Source organism: Balaenoptera ricei, chromosome 8 (assembly GCF_028023285.1).
Source record: "Balaenoptera ricei isolate mBalRic1 chromosome 8, mBalRic1.hap2, whole genome shotgun sequence".
In the NCBI taxonomy this organism is placed as follows: domain Eukaryota; kingdom Metazoa; phylum Chordata; class Mammalia; order Artiodactyla; family Balaenopteridae; genus Balaenoptera; species Balaenoptera ricei.
The window spans coordinates 79,255,619-79,277,615 of NC_082646.1; the positions used below are offsets into that span (position 1 = coordinate 79,255,619).

General features: G+C 39.1%; 1 protein-coding gene across 11 annotated transcripts in view; it reads left to right on the forward strand.

The window, feature by feature from the left end:
* The window catches only part of GAS2 (growth arrest specific 2), a 159,753-nt gene extending 138,575 nt beyond the window's left edge, over positions 1–21,178 (forward strand). For all 11 annotated transcript variants that reach the window (XM_059931277.1, XM_059931279.1, XM_059931280.1 and 8 more), the window contains one exon: positions 20,010–21,178. In XM_059931277.1, coding sequence (XP_059787260.1) covers positions 20,010–20,228 — 219 coding nt within the window. In that variant the 3' untranslated portion in view covers positions 20,229–21,178. The remainder of the gene's footprint in view (positions 1–20,009) is intronic.
* Positions 21,179–21,997: the final 819 nt, after the last annotated feature.

Sequence of the window (21,997 nt, forward strand, 5' to 3'; positions counted from 1 at the left end):
ACACATTAATTATGACAAAGTGTTCTTCTAACTTGGCATGATATACAAGCATGGACCTCAGAACCTGTCCTGGAAGTTGCTCTAAAGGGATGAAATGTTTGGCAAGGCAGTTTACCTTCTGTGTCTAACTTTTCTTTGCTGTCAAATAGGGAATGTATACCCTCCCCATTTCGTCTACCTTACATCATGTCATGATTCCCACCTGGGAATCCAGGGTACATTCTGGGAAGAAGTTAACATCAATCCTGGGGGGTGGGGGAATGAGGTAATTGGGACACTATGAAAAATATTCTATCAGGCACAGCCCGCTGGCCCAGGCCACCATCTTTAGCCCAGACTGCTGCAACAGCTTCCAAGCTGGCCTACTACATCTACTCCGTCCTCCTTTCGATATAGCCATCACAGTGCAGCTAGAGAGTGCTCGTAAAAATGCAAACACATTATTTCCCCCCTCAGAGTCTGTAAAAGGCTTTTCGCTGAAGTTGGTGACCAGAAGCCTTAAATGGCTCTACAGGGCTCCTCCCTGGTTCTTCAGGCTGGTATGATGACACTATCCCCTTTGTTTTCTGAAAAGTCATTGCCACATACACTCTGTAGCATCTTCAGTGAGTCGAGTGCCCCACGTCAGGGACCAACTTGATTCCTATGTCTAGAATGTTCTCTGTCTACTACTGCCCCCAACTTCCTTTGACAGATTAACACATACACATTTTTCACGGTTCAGCACAAAAGGTTCATCTTCCAGGCAGCCTTCTTAGACTTCCCAACACTGTTAGTTTTCCTTTGGATGTATTTGGATTGCACTTGATTACATGTAACAAAAGAAATGCGTTGATGGTGCCTTAAACTTCATAGACAGTGAAGTTCAGAGATTACCGCTGCTGCTTCTTCACCAACACGGTATCCTACTAAGGACATGGGCTTTTTTCATCTTCTTCTCTGCTGCCCTTAGTGTACTGGCTTCCATGTTCATGTTTCTTCCCTGTGGTTGTAAGATGGCTGGGGACACTGGGTCTGAGTTTAATACAGGAGTAAGGTGGAAGAAGTACTGGTAATGGCTTCCTTCTGGAGATCTTCTCATCACTTGTTGGCCAGTAGAGTTATATAGTCACCCCCACTGCAAGGAAAGCTGAGAAAATGGGTGTTTTGATTTCTCAGTCTCTAGCAAAGAAGCAAAAAGAAAGAAGGAGATTGAGAATGGCTGCTGAGTCCGTTAACCTAAATTGACTTTCAAAACATGATTTTCGATCCCTTAGTCCCCTGGAATGATCCTTGATGGCACTCATATTTACGTTTATTGGTTCAATGTCTGTTTCCTCAATAGACTCTAAGCTTCATGAAGGCAAGGATGTATTGGATTTATTCTATATGCTTTCTGTAGTGGTTAATATATTATCTGCCACCTAGTAGTTGCTTAATAAATATCTTTTGAAAGAAAGAATAAAGAGTGCAAAGGACCTAGTTGGCAATGTGGAACATAAAATGTTGAGTGAGACTCGGTGCTCACAGTAAGCATTTTACAAGAGATAAGGCAAATAAATAAGTCATTATAATTTAAAAAAAAATTTCAAGAGGGCAATTCAAAGGAGGGACAAATGGTATCTGATTTGGAGATAGGAAAGTATGAAAGCCATGAAAGCATCCAGATAAGAAGTAGATTTGGGATGACTTTCTATATGTCATCAAGGAGAATGTATCCTATTCAAAGAAAATGACAGTATTCAGGAAACAGTGAGTGATATAGTTTGGCTAATGTCTACGTAAGGTAGGTATATATGGGGAAGAAAGCTGAAGAGTTGAGTTCAGGCCATATTTTAAGAACCTGGAATATACGTATCAAAGATTTCTCAGTACACAGGAAGTTCAGTCCCATAGCAGTGTGTATGGTGGCCCTGAGAAGAAGGGCAGAGAAACTGAAAGCAATTATTGTTTGTTCAAGAAAGAGAACAAAAATCTGATAATGGTTGATGGGAGTAAGAAAGTATGGAACTGATTTGAGAGATATCAGAAATTAAAGCCTATTGAGCTTGGCAACGTCTTAACTTCTTAGTGTGGGCTGGCTTATCAGCTATCTGTTTTGTTTTGAGTCTGTACTGCTCGTCCCCTGTCCAAAGCCATGTTCTCTGAGACATTCCCCAAAGCTTCCTTTACTCCTCACTGAGGTTTCTTCTAGCTCATTCCCAAGAATAAACCCTTTCAAATCCTGAAATCCCATGACCTCTTGGTGTCCTAACCCCAGGCTAGAAGAGATTTCAAGATTAGGAGTTGAAACATAATGCTCATAATTTTATGTTGTCTCTTATAAATCAAAATAAAGGTCCAAGGATGGAAGAGATAACTTATGAAGTTACTCGAAGGTGAGAAGGCACCAGAAAGATCAGTCATGTTGTCCCTTTCTCTTTACCTCGATCCAAGTCTCAGTCATTTCACATCCTTCCTAAATACTGTAAAAACCTCTTATCCAATCTCTCTTGCTTCAAACTTTGACTTTTCTATGGATCTGCTGGAGATCTTTGAGTAATAGAAATCTTGTAATGCCAATCCCTTGCTTTAAACCCATGAGTGGCCCTCCTTGTCCCATGTGTACAGATTTCAAGGTCATTTTATTCTTTTTTTTTTAATTTAATTTTATTAATCTATTATACAACAGGTTCTTATTAGTTATCTATTTTATACATATTACTGTATACATGTCAATCCCAATCTCCCAATTCATCCCACCACCATCCCCCCCCCCGCCACTGTCCCCCCTTGGTGTCCATACGTTTGTTCTCTACATCTGTGTCTCTATTTCTGCCCAGCAAACCAGTTCATCTGTACCATTTTTCTAGGTTCCACATATATGCATTAATATACGATATTTGTTTTTCTCTTTCTGACTTACTTCACTCTGTATGACAGTCTCTAGGTCCATCCACGTCTCTACAAATGACCCAATTTCGTTCCTTTTTATGGCTGAGTAATATTCCATTGTATATATGTACCACATCTTCTTTATCCATTCATCTGCCAATGGGCATTTAGGTTGCTTCCATGAGGGTCATCTTATTCTTGATCACTCTTTACCTCACTAGCTGCATCTCCTAACAGTCTCTCCTCATCCCTCTCACATTTTAGCCATGGTAACAGTGAACTACTCAGTGTTATGTTCAGATTGTGCTGCTTTATATTTCTGTCCCTCTGCATGTGCTTTTCCCCCAGCCTGGGATGCCCTTCTAGCCCTTCTTTATCCAGTGAAATCCTACTTCTCTTTGAGACTCATATCATTTCCTCCAAGAAATATTCTCAAGAACTCTTGCCCCTCAAGGCTAAGCTGAAGGTATCTCTAATATTCTTTCATAACATCCTTTGCAAACCTTTATCAGAATAAGCTTGACAAAGCTATGTGGGAGATAATTTAAATTATGTTAGAATAAAAGGATCAAATAGGCTCAAAATGAAAAGAAAAAAAAGATAAGTCAGGCAAGATTAAATACTGTCCTGAAGACCTCTTAGGATATGGGAGAGACAGAGAAGAAAGGGTGGTAGACTTGAGAGTTAAGAATGAATAGATGGTGAAAGTGCTGAGACTGGTTAATGGAGCTTTATGAAATTGCACAAAGAGCTTGTAACGGTATAGAGGGCAGGGAGAGCTCTCTAAATGGAAAATTAGGCAAAGCGCAGAGAGGAGGGCATTAGGTGAAGATGTCACACTTCAAAGACCACTGCCAGGCTGATGTAGATGGAAAGTACATCTCAGCTTGTAGGCCTCAGTGCTGAAGTCTTCAAGATCTCAGACAGTCATGCTTTTAATAACTACTTAATGGGCAAAATATGGAGTATCCGTCTCTGAAGGCCACTGATGTGACTTTAACATTAATTACAAAATTTTTGGTTGATCTTGCTACATAAGCTGGTTAGATGCTGGGGGCATGAATCACAAAGTGACAGAAAAGAGCTTTGAGTGGCCTTAAAAGTTATTAGAACAAACAAAAGAGGACATTTAAGACTGAAGAAGGAAAGAGCAGAATCAGAGCGACTTACATCATTCGTGGCTTTCCCTCTCTTAGACCTACACTGCAGATAAGGGGATGGCCTCAAGCTGTCTACAGTGGTGACATTTTATTAGCAAGCTAGGGACAGAGTCTGTATCTGAGGCCCTTATATTAACACACACCTTACCAGAGGCTTAGCTGAATTTGAAACAAAGCACTAGGAAGTAGAGACTAGATTTGTCACTGAGGAGTGGGTATTGCTTCTCCTTCAACATCGTAATTTGACTTGGAATAAAAGGACACAGGAAAGTGTTTATCAGAAAAACCACAATTTCTCATTGACATGAAGAGGTATAGCTGTGCAGGTAGGTTCCTGAAATATGTGAGGACACTTGTATAAACAGAAACATGTCATCATGTGCAGTGGGTTGTTGAGGAGAGAAAATTAAGTGGAACCCACATGACTGAGGAATGGTTCTGTGGATTTTGTGATGAGAAAATTCACATTATTTAAGAGAGATGGACTAAACCAGAAGGAAAGTCTTCCATTGCTCCAGCCAGGCCCTAGTTAGACAAACAACATCCCTCTAACGATAGTTGAAGGAAGAAAAGACATGGTAATGGGGATGGATGTATATATATTTATATCAGCTGAGATAAATTTATAAAAATGTTTGCTCTTTTATTGCTATAACATACCTGTACACACACCTCTCACACACACACATGCATGCATGCATGAAAGACTTTAAAAAATCATGAGTAAAATTACAGAAATGAGAGAATAGAAATATAAAATTATGGAAACATAAAAAGAAAGGATAGACTGGTGAAAACTTTCATGGAAACTTTGACAGACAAAGAGATACCTGAATTCTTGGAGGCAAAAGTGAATTTAAGAGCAAAAAAAATCAATATGCAAGCTTTGGAAGTTCTTGTCTGAAAATGGTGAATTTGAGCAGTTTCAGGTGATCGTTGCCTAAGGTATTAGTTAGGTGTGGCTTTTATCAAGAGAGTGTGTGTCATCTTCCCTATGGGAACCCCTGGGTGGCCCCATGGAACAGTAAGCTTATTTATAAGTGAACATATGACCAGTCCCTGAAGCAAGGGTGGGTAGACACAGCCAGTGATGAATTGTTTAATTGTTCTGCACTTGGTCTTTAGGAAGACTGAATAATTTGAAAGTGAGCTCCAAACTTCACCCCCTCATATTGGAAAATGAAGGCTGGAAATAGGGTATTCAATAAAGAGAGATTTTTGAGTTCAGAATAGCACAATCTATTTAAAAGATGTAGCAAAGAGTGTAACTCTGTGGAAGATAAAGATAAAGATTTTTTTTAAAGCTGTATGCAAAAGTAATATTTTTACGTATATATTGGTAAGTGAGATTGGTGTATATTTTTCTTCTATGCTCTTGAACTGTTTTAATAGCATGAAAAACTGAAAGGAAAAGCAATACTTTTGTGCCTCAGAGAAGGTTTTTGGAGACAATGAGGTTTACAAGGAAAGCAGTGACTGGCATTTAATTAGCGTGGAGGGAGAAATAGGAAGAACCAGGAAGCGTGATATTGGAAGGAGAGTTTCTGGAAAAGAAATGCTAAGGCTTTAATTGTAGACCTATAATTGTTCAAGAGTCAGAAAGAACAGGGGAGGGTAAAACTATAAGGCAACAATGCAAGTAGCAAAACTTTGCCCTCCTAAGTTCATGTAGCCATCTTATCTGAGGATATTGTGATGTTTTTGTTTAATGTTGGGAGAAATCCAAATATGTATAATATGAAAATAAGTTTTAAAGTAACATTAGAGGATCAAACGAAATGGTAGTATAAAGGATTTTGTAAACCAAAAAGTCCTAGTAAAATGTTAGTAAACATTTGAGGTTTGGTAGCCAGGTTGGAACTCAGGTCTGAATACTCTTCCATTATCTACTACTCCTGAAGTATGTCAAAGGGGAAAAAAGATTCATCATTAAATTTGTAGTGATTTCAGGTAAAATTGCATCCTTATATAGTGAAGTATATGAGAGCCTGCCAGCGAGTTTGCAAAAGAAGAATAAAGTTTTCATAGCAATAAAATAATTTTGTGGATAATAAAATATGTTTTCTATGTTGATGTTTTAGAAATTCTATTTTTCCCCTTTTAGTTTTGTTTCCTTAAGTAGCAGAACTGAGGGTTTTAAATTAAATTTTAATTTTTGTAAATATATACACATATATAGTTAATAAAGTGGTACTGTAAGATTTATGTTCAAAAACAGCAAACCTGCCCCATCTCTTTCTACCCTTTTCCATTCTTTTTCTCCCAAATTCTCCCTAGAGGCAGCTAGTTTCACCTCTGGAAGCTGTTTCTTCTTTCATTTGTCTCCAAATTTCTAAGTTATGTAATTATGCTGTTCTTCCTTAGTTTCTAAATTTTAGACGTTTTCTATGGTCTGCTTATAAACCCAAGGTAGCAAGAGCAGGAAGATGACAATTTAGCAATCTTAGGCTTCCGCCTAACCCCCCAACACATATACACTTTCCTTCCTCCTATTTGCCGAGCATCATTGGTGGTACCACAATGTTGGTCAAATCAGTACCGTAGTCAGTATTTACTTTTTAATGGTCACGTAAATATTGTAGTGTGCCATGATTACTTTTATTTTTTGTAACCATTTTTATTTTCCTTGAAGTCAATAATGTATTTTTGGTCCTAAGTATGACTAAGAACCCCTATCAGATCCCCTGAAAGAACTGTGAAGCCCATCACAATGATAGTGTCACAGGCAGAAGCACCAGTTCATCTGTTGGTTTCATTTCTGGCCCCTCCACATGTGTCCTCCTCCCCCAGATTGGCCTCACAGTGTCATCTGAGACTTTTTTTTTTTAACTTGCTTTGATGTTTTTTAAACTTGCTTTGATGGTGGATTCCCTATTTCCTGGATCGCGTGTCTTCTGGGGATTACTCCCTTGTTTTCTTAGAGCGCACCTGAGAAAATGTAATCATTCATTCACCCAACATATATTTATTCAACATATACTATGAAACATGCTGTGTTCTGGGAGTTGAGGATATATCAGAGAACAAAACAGATGATCCCTGGCCCCCTTGAGGACCTTATATTCCTGTGAGTGTGCGTGTGTGTGTAAGGTCATGAGATTAAATACAGGATGCTCAATTACAGTTGAATTTCAGATAAACAACAGGTACCTTTTAGTATGAGTTTGTTCTAAATATTGCAGGGGACATACTTATACTGAGAGAGTGTTCGTTGCTTATTTGAAATTCAGACTGAACTGGGTGCCCTGTATTTTTATATGATAAATCTGGCAACCCTAGTTGGGACGGATTCTACTGTCTAAACAATACATATAATAAATATGTAAATTATAGAGCTTGCTAGAAGTGATAAGTGTCCTGTTGGAGTGGGAAAGGAAAAGTAGAGCAGGGTAAGGCAGGCTGGGAGTGCCGGGAGCAGAGACTGCAGTTTTAAGAGTCGTTAGGGTCAGCTTACTGAGGAGATGAAAGATTAGCCAGGGCATGAAAGAGGTACAGAATTAGCTCTCCAGTTGTCTAGGGGAAATGTTTTCTAGACAGAAGGAACACCAAGTCAAGAGTGTGCCTGGAGTAGCCCTGGAGAGTCTGAGAAATAGCAAGGAGGCCAACGTGGCCGCATCAGAGCTTATGAAGGGCCCCGTGGTAGCGCATAAAGTCAGAGAAGTAACAGGAGTTCAGGTCACATAGGAACTTGGAGGCTGTTGGAAGGACTCTGTAGTGTGTTCCCGGTGAAATGGGCAGCCAGGCAGTGTTTCGAGTGGAGTTGTGACCCAAGGTAACTTCTGTTTGAACAAGATCCCTCTAGTTTCTCTGTTGAGAGTGTACCGAGGGGCAGCACAGGAGCAGGAAAAGCATTTGGGAGGTTATTGTGGTAATCCAGGTGAGATGAAGGAACCTTGGGATGAGGGAGATAGCAGTGGAGATGGTGAGAACAGATTGGATTCAGATTTGGGATGAATTTTTCCTCTAACATTTTATTGTGAAAATTTTTCAAACACAGAGAAGTCAATACCCATAGAATTACCATCTGGTTCTACAATGAACACTTTGCCGGACTTGCTTTATCATGTGTCTGTCCATCTTTCCATCCTGTTCCTGAGCCCTAGTCTGGAGCATCTCTGATTCAATTTCTACAAAGAGAAACCTTCAGTCTCCTGCTGTGATGATGTGGTCATTGGTACCATGGAGATAGTCACAGGCATAGCAACTCTGGAGTGGGGTGCAGTAAAAATCTGGGGGCTAACTGATCCTTTTACTGATTTTCAGCCATTTCTCCTTTTTTCAGCTATATTTCTCTCCTTACCTGATGGAAGTAACTGACGATTTTCAAACCTGAGTTTCCTATGATTTCAAGGCCTGATCTGACTTGCTTCGCTTTGTCAGCTGTCATTTCAAGTTTTTAGTTTCAGCTCGCTCCACCTTTAGTCAGTTATGACTCATTTATCTTTTTTCCATCTTCTAAAAATGTCTTTGACCTTTTTTGTCTACTGTTATATCCTCTTAATTTCTCTTTGCCCTGGTAGCGTTATAACATCCTTATTCCTTGCCTTTCATTTGAATGGGGCTTTGAGAGAAAGGAGACTCAGGTTTTCAAATGTTTTGTCAATATAAAAGTTCTGAATATATTCAGTAATACTTGGTTTACCACTTTAATGGGTCTACCAATATACTAAAGATACATTAAAAACAGGGGCAAAGCAGTAATTTTTCCAGTGTCTGGATTCCAGACACTGTTGTTACTTTTCAGGACCTGAATTGCCACCTTTGGCAATGTTAACCTTTGGCTCTCCCACTCTGTTGGGTTTTGTTATCAGTACGTAGAAGAGAATGGAGTTCAGATTGAGTCAGACAAACATGGCCCTGTTTGATGAGTGGAAGGGTTGGGCTTTCATTGCCTCTTGGAACTCAGCTCCCCTTCTTGAATAGACGTTGCATCTTTGGGGTAGATGAATTCTAGTTTCAGTTGGGTATATACCAGTTACAAATCCTTCCCCTAGACAACTGTTCCCTTTCCGGCACCATCATTTTCCAGCTCGTTGCTTTCACTATGCTGAGTGTTCTATTAAATATTTATCATAACTTTGCCTTCCCTGTCTGAAATGGTGCCATGAACTGGTAATTAGATTGCGGCTAAGGCTTTTTAATTTCCTTTGGTGCAGAACTGGGAAAATGGAGACCTGACATAACGAGGAGACGAGAACTGACAGACGGTTGGCAGTAAGGGCTCCTGAACATATTTCAAGGCAGATGCAAAGGGAACTTTTTACCAGTCAATGGTTACATTCATCTGCTAGCTGCTCTTCTCATGTTTGCTTCCAGAAAGAAGCTACTGAGAGTCATTTGTCTACATTGAGCCTGGGAATTAAACTTTTTACCCCTCCAGAGGGAAACAACAAAAGCAGGCCAGGAATATTTTTCTGACCAGCCTCAATAGCCAGAAGGTTTCTGATTCAAGGCCCTGTTCATGCTGGAGGATGGGCTCTCATCATTAGGACACTGCAACAGGTCACCCTTCAAATGAGGGTTTGAGGATTATATTCCCCCTGCTGTATAATTTATTACGGAAGGCAACAAATCACAAAACTGGGAATCAGGAGACTAGGTCTGTGTTCTTGCTGTGTGTCCATGAGCTACCCACCTAACCTCTTTTTCCCCATTTGTGCAATGGGAACAAATATTCACCTGCCAAACCACTGGGCAGGTGTGATAACAAAATGAAATGATTTAAGAAAGTATTTTGCAGGCTGTCAGAGATTTCTGCCCTACAGTTTCCTTTCAGAGTATGGGGCCCAGGGCAAAGCACTCTGGGTGTACCTAATTTTCAGTATTTTTGTATGGGTTAAACAATCAGGTTCAAATTTAAACAAATTCTTCCAAGCATGTATTAAGTTCCTTTTTATGTTCTGGGTCTGGGTACATTGAGAGCGGGGCGATATGATCATAAATGGAGACATCATAAAATGACAACACCTATTCCTAAAGAAAAGAGGTTTGTCCATGGGAAGAGTCTAGGTAAGAACTCAGACAACCGTGACTCCTGGTGAAGCCCCTTTAGAATGTATAGTTAAGGGGTACTGAGTATTGCCTTCGAGGTCAGAGAAACTCAAGTTCAAAGCTAAACGTTGTCACTTCCTAGCTAAGTGACTTTGGGCAATTTACTTCACCTTTCTGAGCTATCATTTTGTCATCTGTAAATGTCGATAACAATGCAAGCCACTTAGAGTTGCTGCAAGAAGTAACTGAAATAAAATCCATTAGAAGCTCATCATCATCATCACAACAACAGTATTATTCTTTTAATAATAATTATAATAATGGCAGGTTGCTATTGAGTATCATGCCCCAGGCAACGTGGCTAAATGCTTGCACGTATTAATATCTTTATCCAAAAACCTCTATAATCATTTTACAGTTGAGAAACTGAAGCACAGAGAGATTCAATAAATGTCTTAGGGTTGTACAGCTAGTTAGTGGTAACCATACCTAGGCAGTCTGGTAAAGACAAAAACAGATGGTAGCTTCTGCTCTGGTGACTGTAGTTCAAATCTCTGAAGCGTTATTTAGGAAAAGGGCGTAATAAAAGGATGGTTAGGTAGATAAAAATGAGACAATAAATATGAAAAATTCTTTGTAAACAATAAAACAATAATTCCAGAAGCTTGTTAATTTGGGTGGTATTTAACCGTTTATAATTTCAAGTAGCTAGATTTCAAGTAGCTAGAGATGTTGAGATGAATCCCCAACCTTTGACAAAAAGGAGACTTCATATGTCACCTGTGGTTAACTAGAGCCTGCGCTGCCCTATTCACAGGCGACCTCATCACGTATCTTGAAAATGCAGGTTTCAGCCTTTCCACTAGGGATTGAACACCTGCCATCTTACTCCTCCAGTTGTCAGGGTACCTTAGGCAGAGAGCTGAATTCCCAGTCGCCCAATTTTCAGCGTATGCCATTTCAGTATAATATTACATGATGACAGAGTCTGTTGTCCTATAAATTAATTTAACACTCTTTCTCTGGATGACTGCATTCTAAAAACAATATTTTCCCTCAAGTTATGAGGGCTTGTAAAAGCATACCGAGAGCAGGGTTGATAAGGACATGTTAGGAAACATATGATGTCCCAGGAAGCCAAACTGATCTAAATTTAGGTGGGTTGTCTCCTCTCCTCAGTCCGTGTCAGAGATGGTTGCCTCTTAGAAGGATGGCTCAGGTGGAGAACAGTTCACAGATTGGGCAGAAATATAAGCCACTGTGGTCAGTTAAGTGGGGAAGGGCTTAATGAGAGTGACCCCAAACACTTAAGCATTGAAAGAGAAAGAGGAGGGGGTGAAAATTTTATCAAGTGATTTGTTACTATAGTGAACAATATTTTTTAAAAATATGCATTCCTGGCGTTATGAGAATTTGTGAAGGGAGATAACAAAGAGAATAATACACTTACTTTTGGATTCATTCAGGGCGCTTTCTTCTTCTCTCCTTTCCCCTTCTCCTTTCTCTCTCTTCTGTCCATTGCTCTATTGATTCTCAATACAATCTCCCCCTTTTAAATATGATTCCTGTTAAAGCTTCCTTCTCTGACCCAAAATCTGTCTCTCTCAAAGGAATTCTTTAAACAATGTTTGATGTGGATTATCATTCACATCCTGGTTTTTTTTTTTTTTTTTAGACTCTTCCTTCTAAAGACAAAGCATTTCATCTTTTCTTTTCTCTTATCTTTCCATATGTGATGTTTTACATAGCACATATGGTAATAGTTGCCAGGTATACAAAGCTGAATAGGATGTGACCCTTTAGAGAGGTCAGAAAGATGGACAAGAAATAAGGCAACAAAGTATTGTAGGTGCTTTGCTTGAGGTCTGTGCAGGAAAATCTCAGGGTCCAAAGAAGGTAATCTAAATGTCAGAGAGTGCAAAAATATTCCATAAAGGCAGTGATACCTGGGTGGACCATTACTAGGTGTTAACATTGTTCATTCATCCATTTAACGAGCATTTATTGAGTGCCTATTATGTACTTTTCACTGCCCTAGGCCCTCAGGGCATAAAATTTAGCAAGGAATAACCTTGTCTGGTACTCAACAAATATTTGTTGATTGGCCAATGGAAGAGACTCACTTTAATTCACCTGGTGAATGTGGAACAATTCTCTGTGTGTAGAAAGGGATGAAACTTTCAGGGGATTCTAAGGAGTTCAGAATATTTGTTGGGTAAATAATTTGGAAGGTGGTCATGGGTACAGAAAGGTAGGGCCACAGTATAGCGCATAGTTGTGCAGTGTGCAACCTGCACAACAGTATGTGATCATTAAGGCATAATGAGAAAGAAGGTGGGAAAGGAACTGGACTGTGAAGTGCTTGGTGTCTCACGGTGGTTGTTCTCATGGGGGCTGGAGAGGGACAGAGGTAGGGGAGGGGATATCAGAAACACTGGCAAATTGTTTCCTCAGATTATGTGTTCTTCTGCCCACCCTAGAGATGCAGATCCTGCCCCATCCCTACACGCACAAGCACAGATGCCCATGCATGCTCGCACGCTCACACCCTTGCTTTCCCAGAATCTTTGCCACGGGCTTTTGTTCTGATGAGAAAGAGTCATATTCCTCAGATGGACTGGAAATAAAAATGGCTGAGAAACACTGCAGACAATGGAGAACCCCTCCCAGGTCCATTGCAAGGCAGTAGCCTGATCAGATTTCCCTTTTTCAAAGATCACTCTGGCACTGGAGTGGAGGGTGGATTAGTGAAGTGTGAGAGATGATGAGGGCATCCTGCTGGAAAGCTTTCACATCCTCCGGGTCTAATGACATTTGTATTCAGAGCACTTGAGAGACACTCCTGCTTCCCTGCATTTTCAAGTTCGCGGGCAAAAGACTCAAATCAGAATGAAAGAGATGTGTCAGTGTTTTGCTGAGAAGGTGGCGACACCTGAAGCATTTCATAGGAATTATGATTTAGGACAGATGTGAACATGCAAGCAGATCTATGCTGGGGAATTCATAAAATAAAGCTATCAGATATAGGCCTAAAGCATTTAACTTTAAATTCTGCATACCTAAAAGACATTTCCTGTTATTTATTTTTGTTGGTGGTATTTTGCTTGTTTTCTGTTTGTATAATATAAATTTATACAACCTGGTCACCTTAAAGGCCAAATACATTACCAATAAATCCATAATATTTCCTGGCTCTCTTATGTGACCATTTTTTTCATTTAGTAAAACATATGATTTTCTGTGATCCATACATAAATATCAGCTCTGCCTTGTCAACAAAAAGTGAGTCGACGTAATTCTGATTAATGTGCCCAAGAAGAAAAATACATACTTTTTCTTGCTTTAAGTTCTTAACTGCACATAATGTGATTGCAGTCTGTCTCTCCAATAATTAGAAAGGAAAAAAAATCTTCTTCCTGAAGTCCTGTTATCACATATCATAAGAGCCAGACCACTAGACCCCCTGATACCACAGTGATCTCAAAATTTGTAGGAAGCTATTGATTAATCATTTCTACAACTTTTTGGATTTTCCATTATGTTGTAAGTTGATATAAGAGAATTAACTTATTTCCTTTCAACCCATTTTTTTTCTTTAAATTAAGTATCTGGATGAGTTACAGAATTTGTTGTTTATGGGATAGTTTGTTACCTTACTGTGTTAGGAAAATAAGATTGAAAGGTGGTACTAGAAAGTGGGCTTTAGGTAAACATAGTGTAGCCTAACAAGATGTGCATTGAATCCAGTAAATCAAAAGACTTATCTGACATGTTATAAACCACTGCTGGGTCAATATATTAAGTGATTCATCCACCTTTCAAGATTGGATTCATTTTTAGAATAATAATTTTTGGAAGAGTATAGCTGTTCAATTGTAAGGCCATGTACTAGATTGGGAGTAAAGGAGGTGTGATTTCTAACCTGGCTCTGGGAACCCCCTGTGTGACCCTCTGTCTGCCAGTTTGTACATCTGTGAAATGACAGCATTGCCAATGACCTCAATTTTTTTATCCTCCTTAATTCAAGAAGGCATATTTGAAAAAAAAAAAAAAAAAAGAAGGCATATTTGTAGATTATCTGGCACATAGTAGGTGCTCTAATATTATGACTCTGTGTCAACTAAGAAAAAAATTTCCCTTTTGCTGACATATGAGAAGAGGCCTACTAAGAAAACAACACATAGTTAAATATCATAATAGGACAAAGGCAGAAATCAAAATGCCCTTGGTAAGAATGGGAGTTCTTTCTCCCATTACTAGAAGAAATTATTAAAAAACAAAAACATAACTTTGAGACCTACTGATTCTTTTCCCTGGGCAAGGTTTGTATGTCACTCATAGACATCAAAAAAGAAAATGTTTACAATAACCCAGATCTGCTTATGAAACTTCATTAAGGCCTTTGGGAGAAATGTTGAGACAAGATATTTGTTGCTTGTTCTTTTCCCCTTCAGCATTGAGAAATGTTGCTAAATTGCTAATGTTGCTAAATTGGTAAAGAATCTTCTTCGCTTTGTTAGAATCAGGGGCATGGTGAGGAATGAGGTCAATTGTAGAAAATAGCAACCTTAGAATAGGCCTAATATGCAAAAACTACTGCTTTGCAATGTGCAGTGTTGGGGAATATTTATAGCAACTCTAACTTATTTTTCTTTACTCAAGAGAAGTGCAACTAGCACAGGGAGATCAGCTTGATGCTTTGTGACGACCTAGATGGGTGGGATAGGGAGAGTGGGAGGGAGGCTCAAGACAGAGGGGAGATGGGGATATACGTATACACATAGCTGATTGACTTTGTTGTACAGCAGAAACTAACACAACATTGTAAAGCAATTATACTCCAATAAAGATATTTTAAAAAGAGAGAAATGCAACAAACAACATAGAAAACTACACTGAATACTCAATTCACATGTATATTAGCCCTATTAGCCAAAACGAGTTATCTTTTGGAATGGAGAACACAAAATTGTTCAACATTGTGAAGCATTAAAAATAAAGGAGCCGTAAAATGCACACTGAACAGAGAATCAAAGCCCAGTTCTCCTTATGCCAACAGAGACCTATAAATATATTTTATTGTATCACCTGTACTTGACACATAATTATTTCTGAAACAATTAGGGCCACTTAGAGGATAACCTTCTTAAATTAAATACAATATTTATTTAAAGTTTATTAGGACATAAAACTATAAATCATTTTATGTGAGCATTTAATCTGCTTAAGCAACTTATAACTATTTCTGACATTGATAATTCCTTGCGTGTGCTAAATTATCACTTGTAAGTAACTAAGCAGGTATGAAAATCCAAATCTAGGAGCTTTACAGAATAAGTGGATATGGTATAATAGACAAAACAAAAAGGATTCTTGTCCCAGTTCTGCCACTGATTTGTTGTGTGATCTTGCACAAGTTGTTTAAGATCATCAGTTCTTCTAAGAGCATCAGTTTTACTATCTATAAAATGGGAGTAATACTGATACTGATATCTTACATTAGGCAAAGTAAGTAGTATGGAAAGATACATGAAAAGGAGTACTATATGGTTACACTATTGACACTGTTCTGAGATCACATATGTGAGAGTCCAAACATGAGAGATACATCATCACTCTTTTCAGAGAGCTCCATTTTATTAGAAGGGGCATACAGGTAAATTAATAGTTACAATTCGGTAGTATGAGCAAAGCAGTGAAATCATGTGTAAACTAAACAGCACGTGTCAAGGAAGGATTCCCTTATCAATGAGGGGTATGACCCTGGAAGATTTTTTCAGGTGGAGGTGATGTTTGAATTGGGGAAATGTTTGTGGTCCTGGTGAGCAGGGAGGGAAGAACAGAAAGGACGTTCTACATTTAGGGGCAAATGTGCAAAAGCATGAAAGAAAGAGTATGTTATCTGGGAATATAGAACTACAAATATTCATGGGTCCCAGGGCTCAGGGAAGGGATGAGGCTGGCAGGAGTAGTCACGGAGAGTAACACATGCAAATAAAGTGACTCACCCTACGGGAGAGAGGGAGGTAGTGAAAGTATTTAGGCAGGACATGATCACACTTGCATTTATGGAATTCCCTTTGGTGGCAGTTTACTAAATGGATTGGACACAGCAAGCCTGGAGGCGGCGAGCCCTCTACAATAGACCAGGGAAAGATGAGTCCCTGAACTAAGTAGTGGCAATGGTAGCAAAGATCCTGAGAAACATTTAGTGGGAAATGAATGTTTTTGGTATCTGACTAGGTACAGAGGTTGCTCATGTCACCAACCCTATGATGAAAGACCTGTGGGGCCCTAGGGGAAGGAAGAGGGCAGGTTGCCTTTGCATTTGGAAGCTCCAGGAAGAAACAAGGGCTAGAGTTATAGTTTGGGGACACAAAAATAGATGGCAGTGAAAACCATGAGGTTGCAAATAGAGAGTTGTTAGACTGAGAAAAGCAGTAGAGAAAGGACAGATAATTTCAGAATCCCCTGGAAAAGCAAAACTTAAAAATAGGTAGAAGAAATACAACTTGTGAAGGAGGCAGAGAGAGAACCCTCAGGTAGGTATCAGGAGATCCAAGTAAGAGAGTCTTGTCATGGAGAGTGAAAGAGTAAGGAGTTTCAAGGAAGGAGTGTCAATACTATCAGATACCTTATTTGAATGATCAAAGAAGACAAGGATTAAGGACAGTCCACTGGATTTGATAATTCTAGAAGTCATCTGGTTTTCTTTCTCATGTAGTCAGTTAAGCAGAAGCAATGCCTACTGTTGGTTGGACGGTAAATAGGAAATTAGAAGTGAAAATGTTGAGTGTAAACTTAACTGTCAAGAAGCTCAGGTGTAAGGAGAAGGTATGAGAGCAAAGTAGACTGGGATGAAAGAAGAAGAGTTTTCTTTGCACAAGAGTGGGAGGGGCTTGGATACATTTATTTCCTAAAGGGTAAGGGCCATTATACACTAAATTGGAGAGAGAGAGAAGAAGGATGAGATGTTTGATGTAGCTGGGTTCTTCATGAGTGGAAATGGGGATTAGGACAGGGGGTAGGACTTGACCTTGAACAGAAGGACTTATTTCTGTGACAAGAAAGGCAGGGTAAAGGATAAAGGTAGGTTGGTGTGAATTAGTCAGTGGAGGTACCAAGAGAGAGGAAGCCATGCCTGACAAAGATGAAGTCATGGTAGACTGAAGAGGATGAAATGGGTAGTGTACTTGAGAATAATAGAGAGGAATAAGACATGGGATTGACCAAAACAAAAAATAAAAGGCTCAATTAATTGCACTTGGTCTAATGTCACTAATATCTGAGGTGGAAGGAGTTCTTCCCGCAGAGCTCAGCAGCTCAGCCCTGATTTAGGAAGAAGATTATACACTTAATCCAAGGTTGGGGTTTGGCACGGTAAATGCTGTGGAGGGAAGGAAGGGTTGAGAGCAATTTAGTTTATAGCAGGTTGATTTGCTTTTAGGTTAAACAATAGGGATTTTGTTTATGGACATGAGGTTGGCATTCGTTTCTTCCTTCTTTTTTCTTGAGACTGAGCATGTTCTAAGAAAAGGCATGGAATTTAAATCTCTACAATCAGGCTATAGGAACACCTGTAGCTCTGATATCTTAATCCCATGCTTGAAACTTGTCCAGTTTGACCATTGGCTTTCTTTGGGAAATTATAGGTGGCTGATTAGCTATAGGAAGATTCTGGAAGACGAGATGGGCAGAAATTTAATTCCTGTGTAACTCACATTCAGAATGACTCTGTCTCATGTTGAATCCACTTTGCATTGTCCTATGGATTCATTAAAGAATCTGCAAGCAGAGTTTTTACCTTCATGATCATATACTCCAGGCTGAAAAAACATTTCTGTCACTGTTTCCCAGAGTTCACTAATTGTTTAAAAACTCTTCTGGCTGGCGGTTCTTTCTGGTTGAAACAGCCTGCTCACAGTCAAGTGAACTTGGGCATTCTGCCAGGGACATTCATACCAAGGACGTTTAGAGGCCATTCTTAAATGTAATTTACAGGGCTAGGAGGTACCAGAACTTCAACAATAGGCAAAAGCAGTGCTCTTGGAACAATGGGAGAAAGGGTCAAAGTGCTATTTTGACCCTGGCCTTTGCAGTTTTTGTCCCAGTAACTCCCAAGTTTTGAAAACAGGAAGTAGAGGCACACCCAGGAACTTGTGGGAATGAAAATAGGCCCGTAAAATTATAAAAGCCTTGATGGATTTTATAAGGAGGACGTTGTGGGAAGAGTACTAGACTGGGAGTCAGGAAATCACATTAAAGATCTGGGCCTCAGTATCTTCATCCTAAACAACAGGAACATGGTACCACTGGCGGACCTGGGGAGGCAGAATGGTTATAAGCTAAATCCTGACTCCTCTTATCTGCTTTATATTTCATGGGTTCCCACTGAGATTTTATTTAATGAGTAGATGCTGGTGCTAAAATAAGTTTGAAGCCTTCTTGTTAAAAAATGTTTCCCCAGATCCTTTCTATTCTAAAATTCTAATATTCTAAGTGAGAATAACCAGCATAGTTACACTTAATTCTCATGAGTCTAATAGTTTTAATTATTGTTATTCAGCACATTTTTATTACTTTCCACGACATTTGATTTTGAAAACTGCCTTATGTCGACCCCATGTTTCAGGATTTCTTACCTTGAGCCTATGGATGGATTTTTGGGAGTCTGTGAAAGCCCTAAATATATATGCAATATTTTGTGGGTACAGGCATACAGAAAGAGAATCCAAAGCTCTCATCAGAATCTCAACAGCTAAGAGCAAAGTCTTCCCCCACTGGATAGGAGTCAAAAAATCCAGATCTGAAGGTAACACAGAGTGAGAGAAATTCGGAGAGATTTCATAGGCTCTACCATGAAAAGTACTTACCAAACCCCTCCCAAACCTATATCCCCTTCCCAAGATTACCTTGCCATTGTGTGTTCATCATATTTCGGGCAGGGGAGAGGTCTTTGGTGAAGGTGCAACATTCCCCCTTATTCTTCCATTTTGTGATATTTGAAAGAAGCCAAGATCAAATCTTTGGCTCCCTGTGCCAATCCTCCACAACTCGGACATGTTTTTACTAGGTAGAAAGTACCACATATTCTTCACCTTTTCAGTCTGTAGCCTTGTTAACCCTGGAGCTCTAGATGGTTCATGGCCCTGAAGGTAAGGGTTTTGTTTTTTTTGTTTTTGTTTTGTTTCTAAAGAAGTATTCTATTGTAATTAAGAAGAATGAGAGTAAAGACAACATAAATGTTTGGCCATTCCATAATGTCTTTCCTTGAAAGCCTCAGACAGTGACTAGGGAAGATTTCAATCTTTCTGAGTGCATTTTCAATTCTATTTTGCATTGAGTATTTGTGTGATTATTAACTTTATATTCCAAAAATAGATAAACAGCAAGGATTTACTGTATAGCACAGGGACTACACTCAATATCTTGTAATAAACTATAATGGGATAGAATTGAAAAGAAAAGAATATATATACATATATATGTATAAACGAATCACTTTGCTGTACACCTGAAACTAACAATATTGTAAATCAACTATACTTCAATGAAAAAAAAAACTATATTCCATAGCAGGCATTTCCATGGTCTTTTAAGTCCTGGTTCAGAGGGGAATAACCCAGTGGGGAGACAGAGCTCTGATCTGAGGCAGCAAGCAGGAAATTGGGCAATGATGAGACTGTGATGCAACATCAGGTGTCAGCGTCAGCAAGGAGCCTCTAGACTCGCTGAAGCAAGCAAGGGGTTGTACCTACACCCTGATTCCCACAGCAGGGCAAAGCTGGATCCTGGGGATATGTACCACTCATGATCCACTTGCATGGGAGAAACAAAGCTTCTCTCATAAACTGTATGCTAACTCAGACACTGTGCAAGAAGTGGAAGGACAATGGGGGCTTGAAAAACAAAACAGAAAACAATAACAACGCTAGAGCTGGAAGCTGATTTGAGATACTGCAAGAATTCTCAGAATTTAACTCTTTCGCTCTCTTTTCATTCCAGATGCTGCACAACAAGCATGTCATGGTCCGTGTGGGAGGAGGTTGGGAAACTTTTGCAGGGTATTTGTTGAAACACGACCCCTGCCGGATGCTGCAGATCTCCCGTGTGGATGGCAAGACATCCCCCATCCAGAGCAAATCTCCTACCCTTAAGGACATGAATCCAGATAATTACCTGGTGGTCTCTGCCAATTATAAGGGAAAGAAGGAAATTAAATGAAACTAGTTGGTCACTACAAGGGGACTCTCATAATGGCCTGTATCCAAATCTCCAGTAGTCAGTTTAGTTCACATGCTCTGAAAATTACTTTGGAAAAAGACATAACAGACAGAAAGATGTCATCATGTTGAAACATGCTCAAAGAGTAGCACTATTTATTTTGAATGCTTCTGTAGAAAATGACCTATTAAGAGAAATTCTCAACTCAGATTTAAATTAGACAAACTGTAGGCAAATCATTGTTTCTCAATATGTGAACATGGTATTTAGCACACAATATTAGCAATACAATTCTAGCTAAAGATAAAAATTATTAGAAGAAAATAGGATTTACAGTTAAGTCAACAGAAAGTGCCTGCCTAATGTGTACAGAATAACAGCACCCCAGATATTTTTTATAATTGCAGGATTTTTATGCTGATTTTTAAAAAGTGACAATTAGTGTGATGATGTGCTACTAAAAATATCCAACAGCACTATAAATTAAAGTACAGTGTATCCACGACAGTAATACGTTACTGGAAAGGCCACTTCAGAAAAGTTTACATTCACTTGGAAGAATGCCTTAAAGTTTATCCCTTATCTCTGAACAAACACCTGGGGCACTTTTGGAAATTTTCACTACACCCCTTAGAGAATGGCTTATGAGTTGTTTACACATTCCTAGACACGTGGCTGTGTTGAGACTGAGTGTAATTCACACACATAAGCTGACATACGTTTATATTTTGAAAGAGTAAATTGTACAGTCAAATGTCCATTGACTTCATGTTATTTCAAAGCATTTTCTTATTATATCTTTAGTTAACCCAACTTTGCTGTGCTGTCTAGTAAAGTAATTTCACTGTAGCTAATAATGTTACAGACTTATGTATACCCTTGTATACCTAGGACAGGGCTGTTTTGTACTCATAAACAGCAAAATATTGTCCTCACTGATTGAAGAATTAAAAAGATGTTAAAAAATTTTACCTGTCTCTATATCAATGCTTCATTCTGAAATAAAGATCATATTCAAATGGCAACATCCCCTGGGAGTTACAGGAAGAGTCAAATTATGGTTACCTAGCACTTCTTCACTTTGGGTAGCTGAGTGGTGCTGGTGTTTGTTCTCCTTAGCAGAGAGTCTAGGTTTTATCATAAACAGTCCTTTAAGTGCTGCCCTGAATATAAAAAGTATAGGTGAAGTTAATTTGTCGTTTCCTCATTTTTCAACAAACACAAAATCCACCTTTCTTGCTCCAGAAAGTCAGGGAGGAAGTATCTCAGTTTGTCACATGAATGATTTAATCAAAGCAGACACAACCTTTTTTTTTTTTTTTTTTTGCTTTTGGTATTTATTGAATTTTATTTATTTTTTTTATACAGCCGGTTCTTATTAGTCATCAATTTTATACACATTAGTGTATACATGTCAATCCCAATCTCCCAATTCATCACACCACCACCCCCAGCCCCCACACACTTTCCCCCCTTGGTGTCCATACATTTGTTCTCTACCTCTGTGTCTCAGTTTCTGCCCTGCAAACCGGTTCATCTGTACCATTTTTCTAGGTACCACATATATGAGTTAATATACAATATTTGTTTTTCTGACCTACTGCACTCTGTATGACAGTCTCTAGGTCCATCCACGTCTCTACAAATGACCCAATTTCTTTCCTTTTTATGGCTCAGTAATATTCCATTGTATATATGTACCACATCTTCTTTAGCCATTTGTCTGTCGATGGGCACTTAGGTTGCTTCCATGACCTGGCTATTGTAAA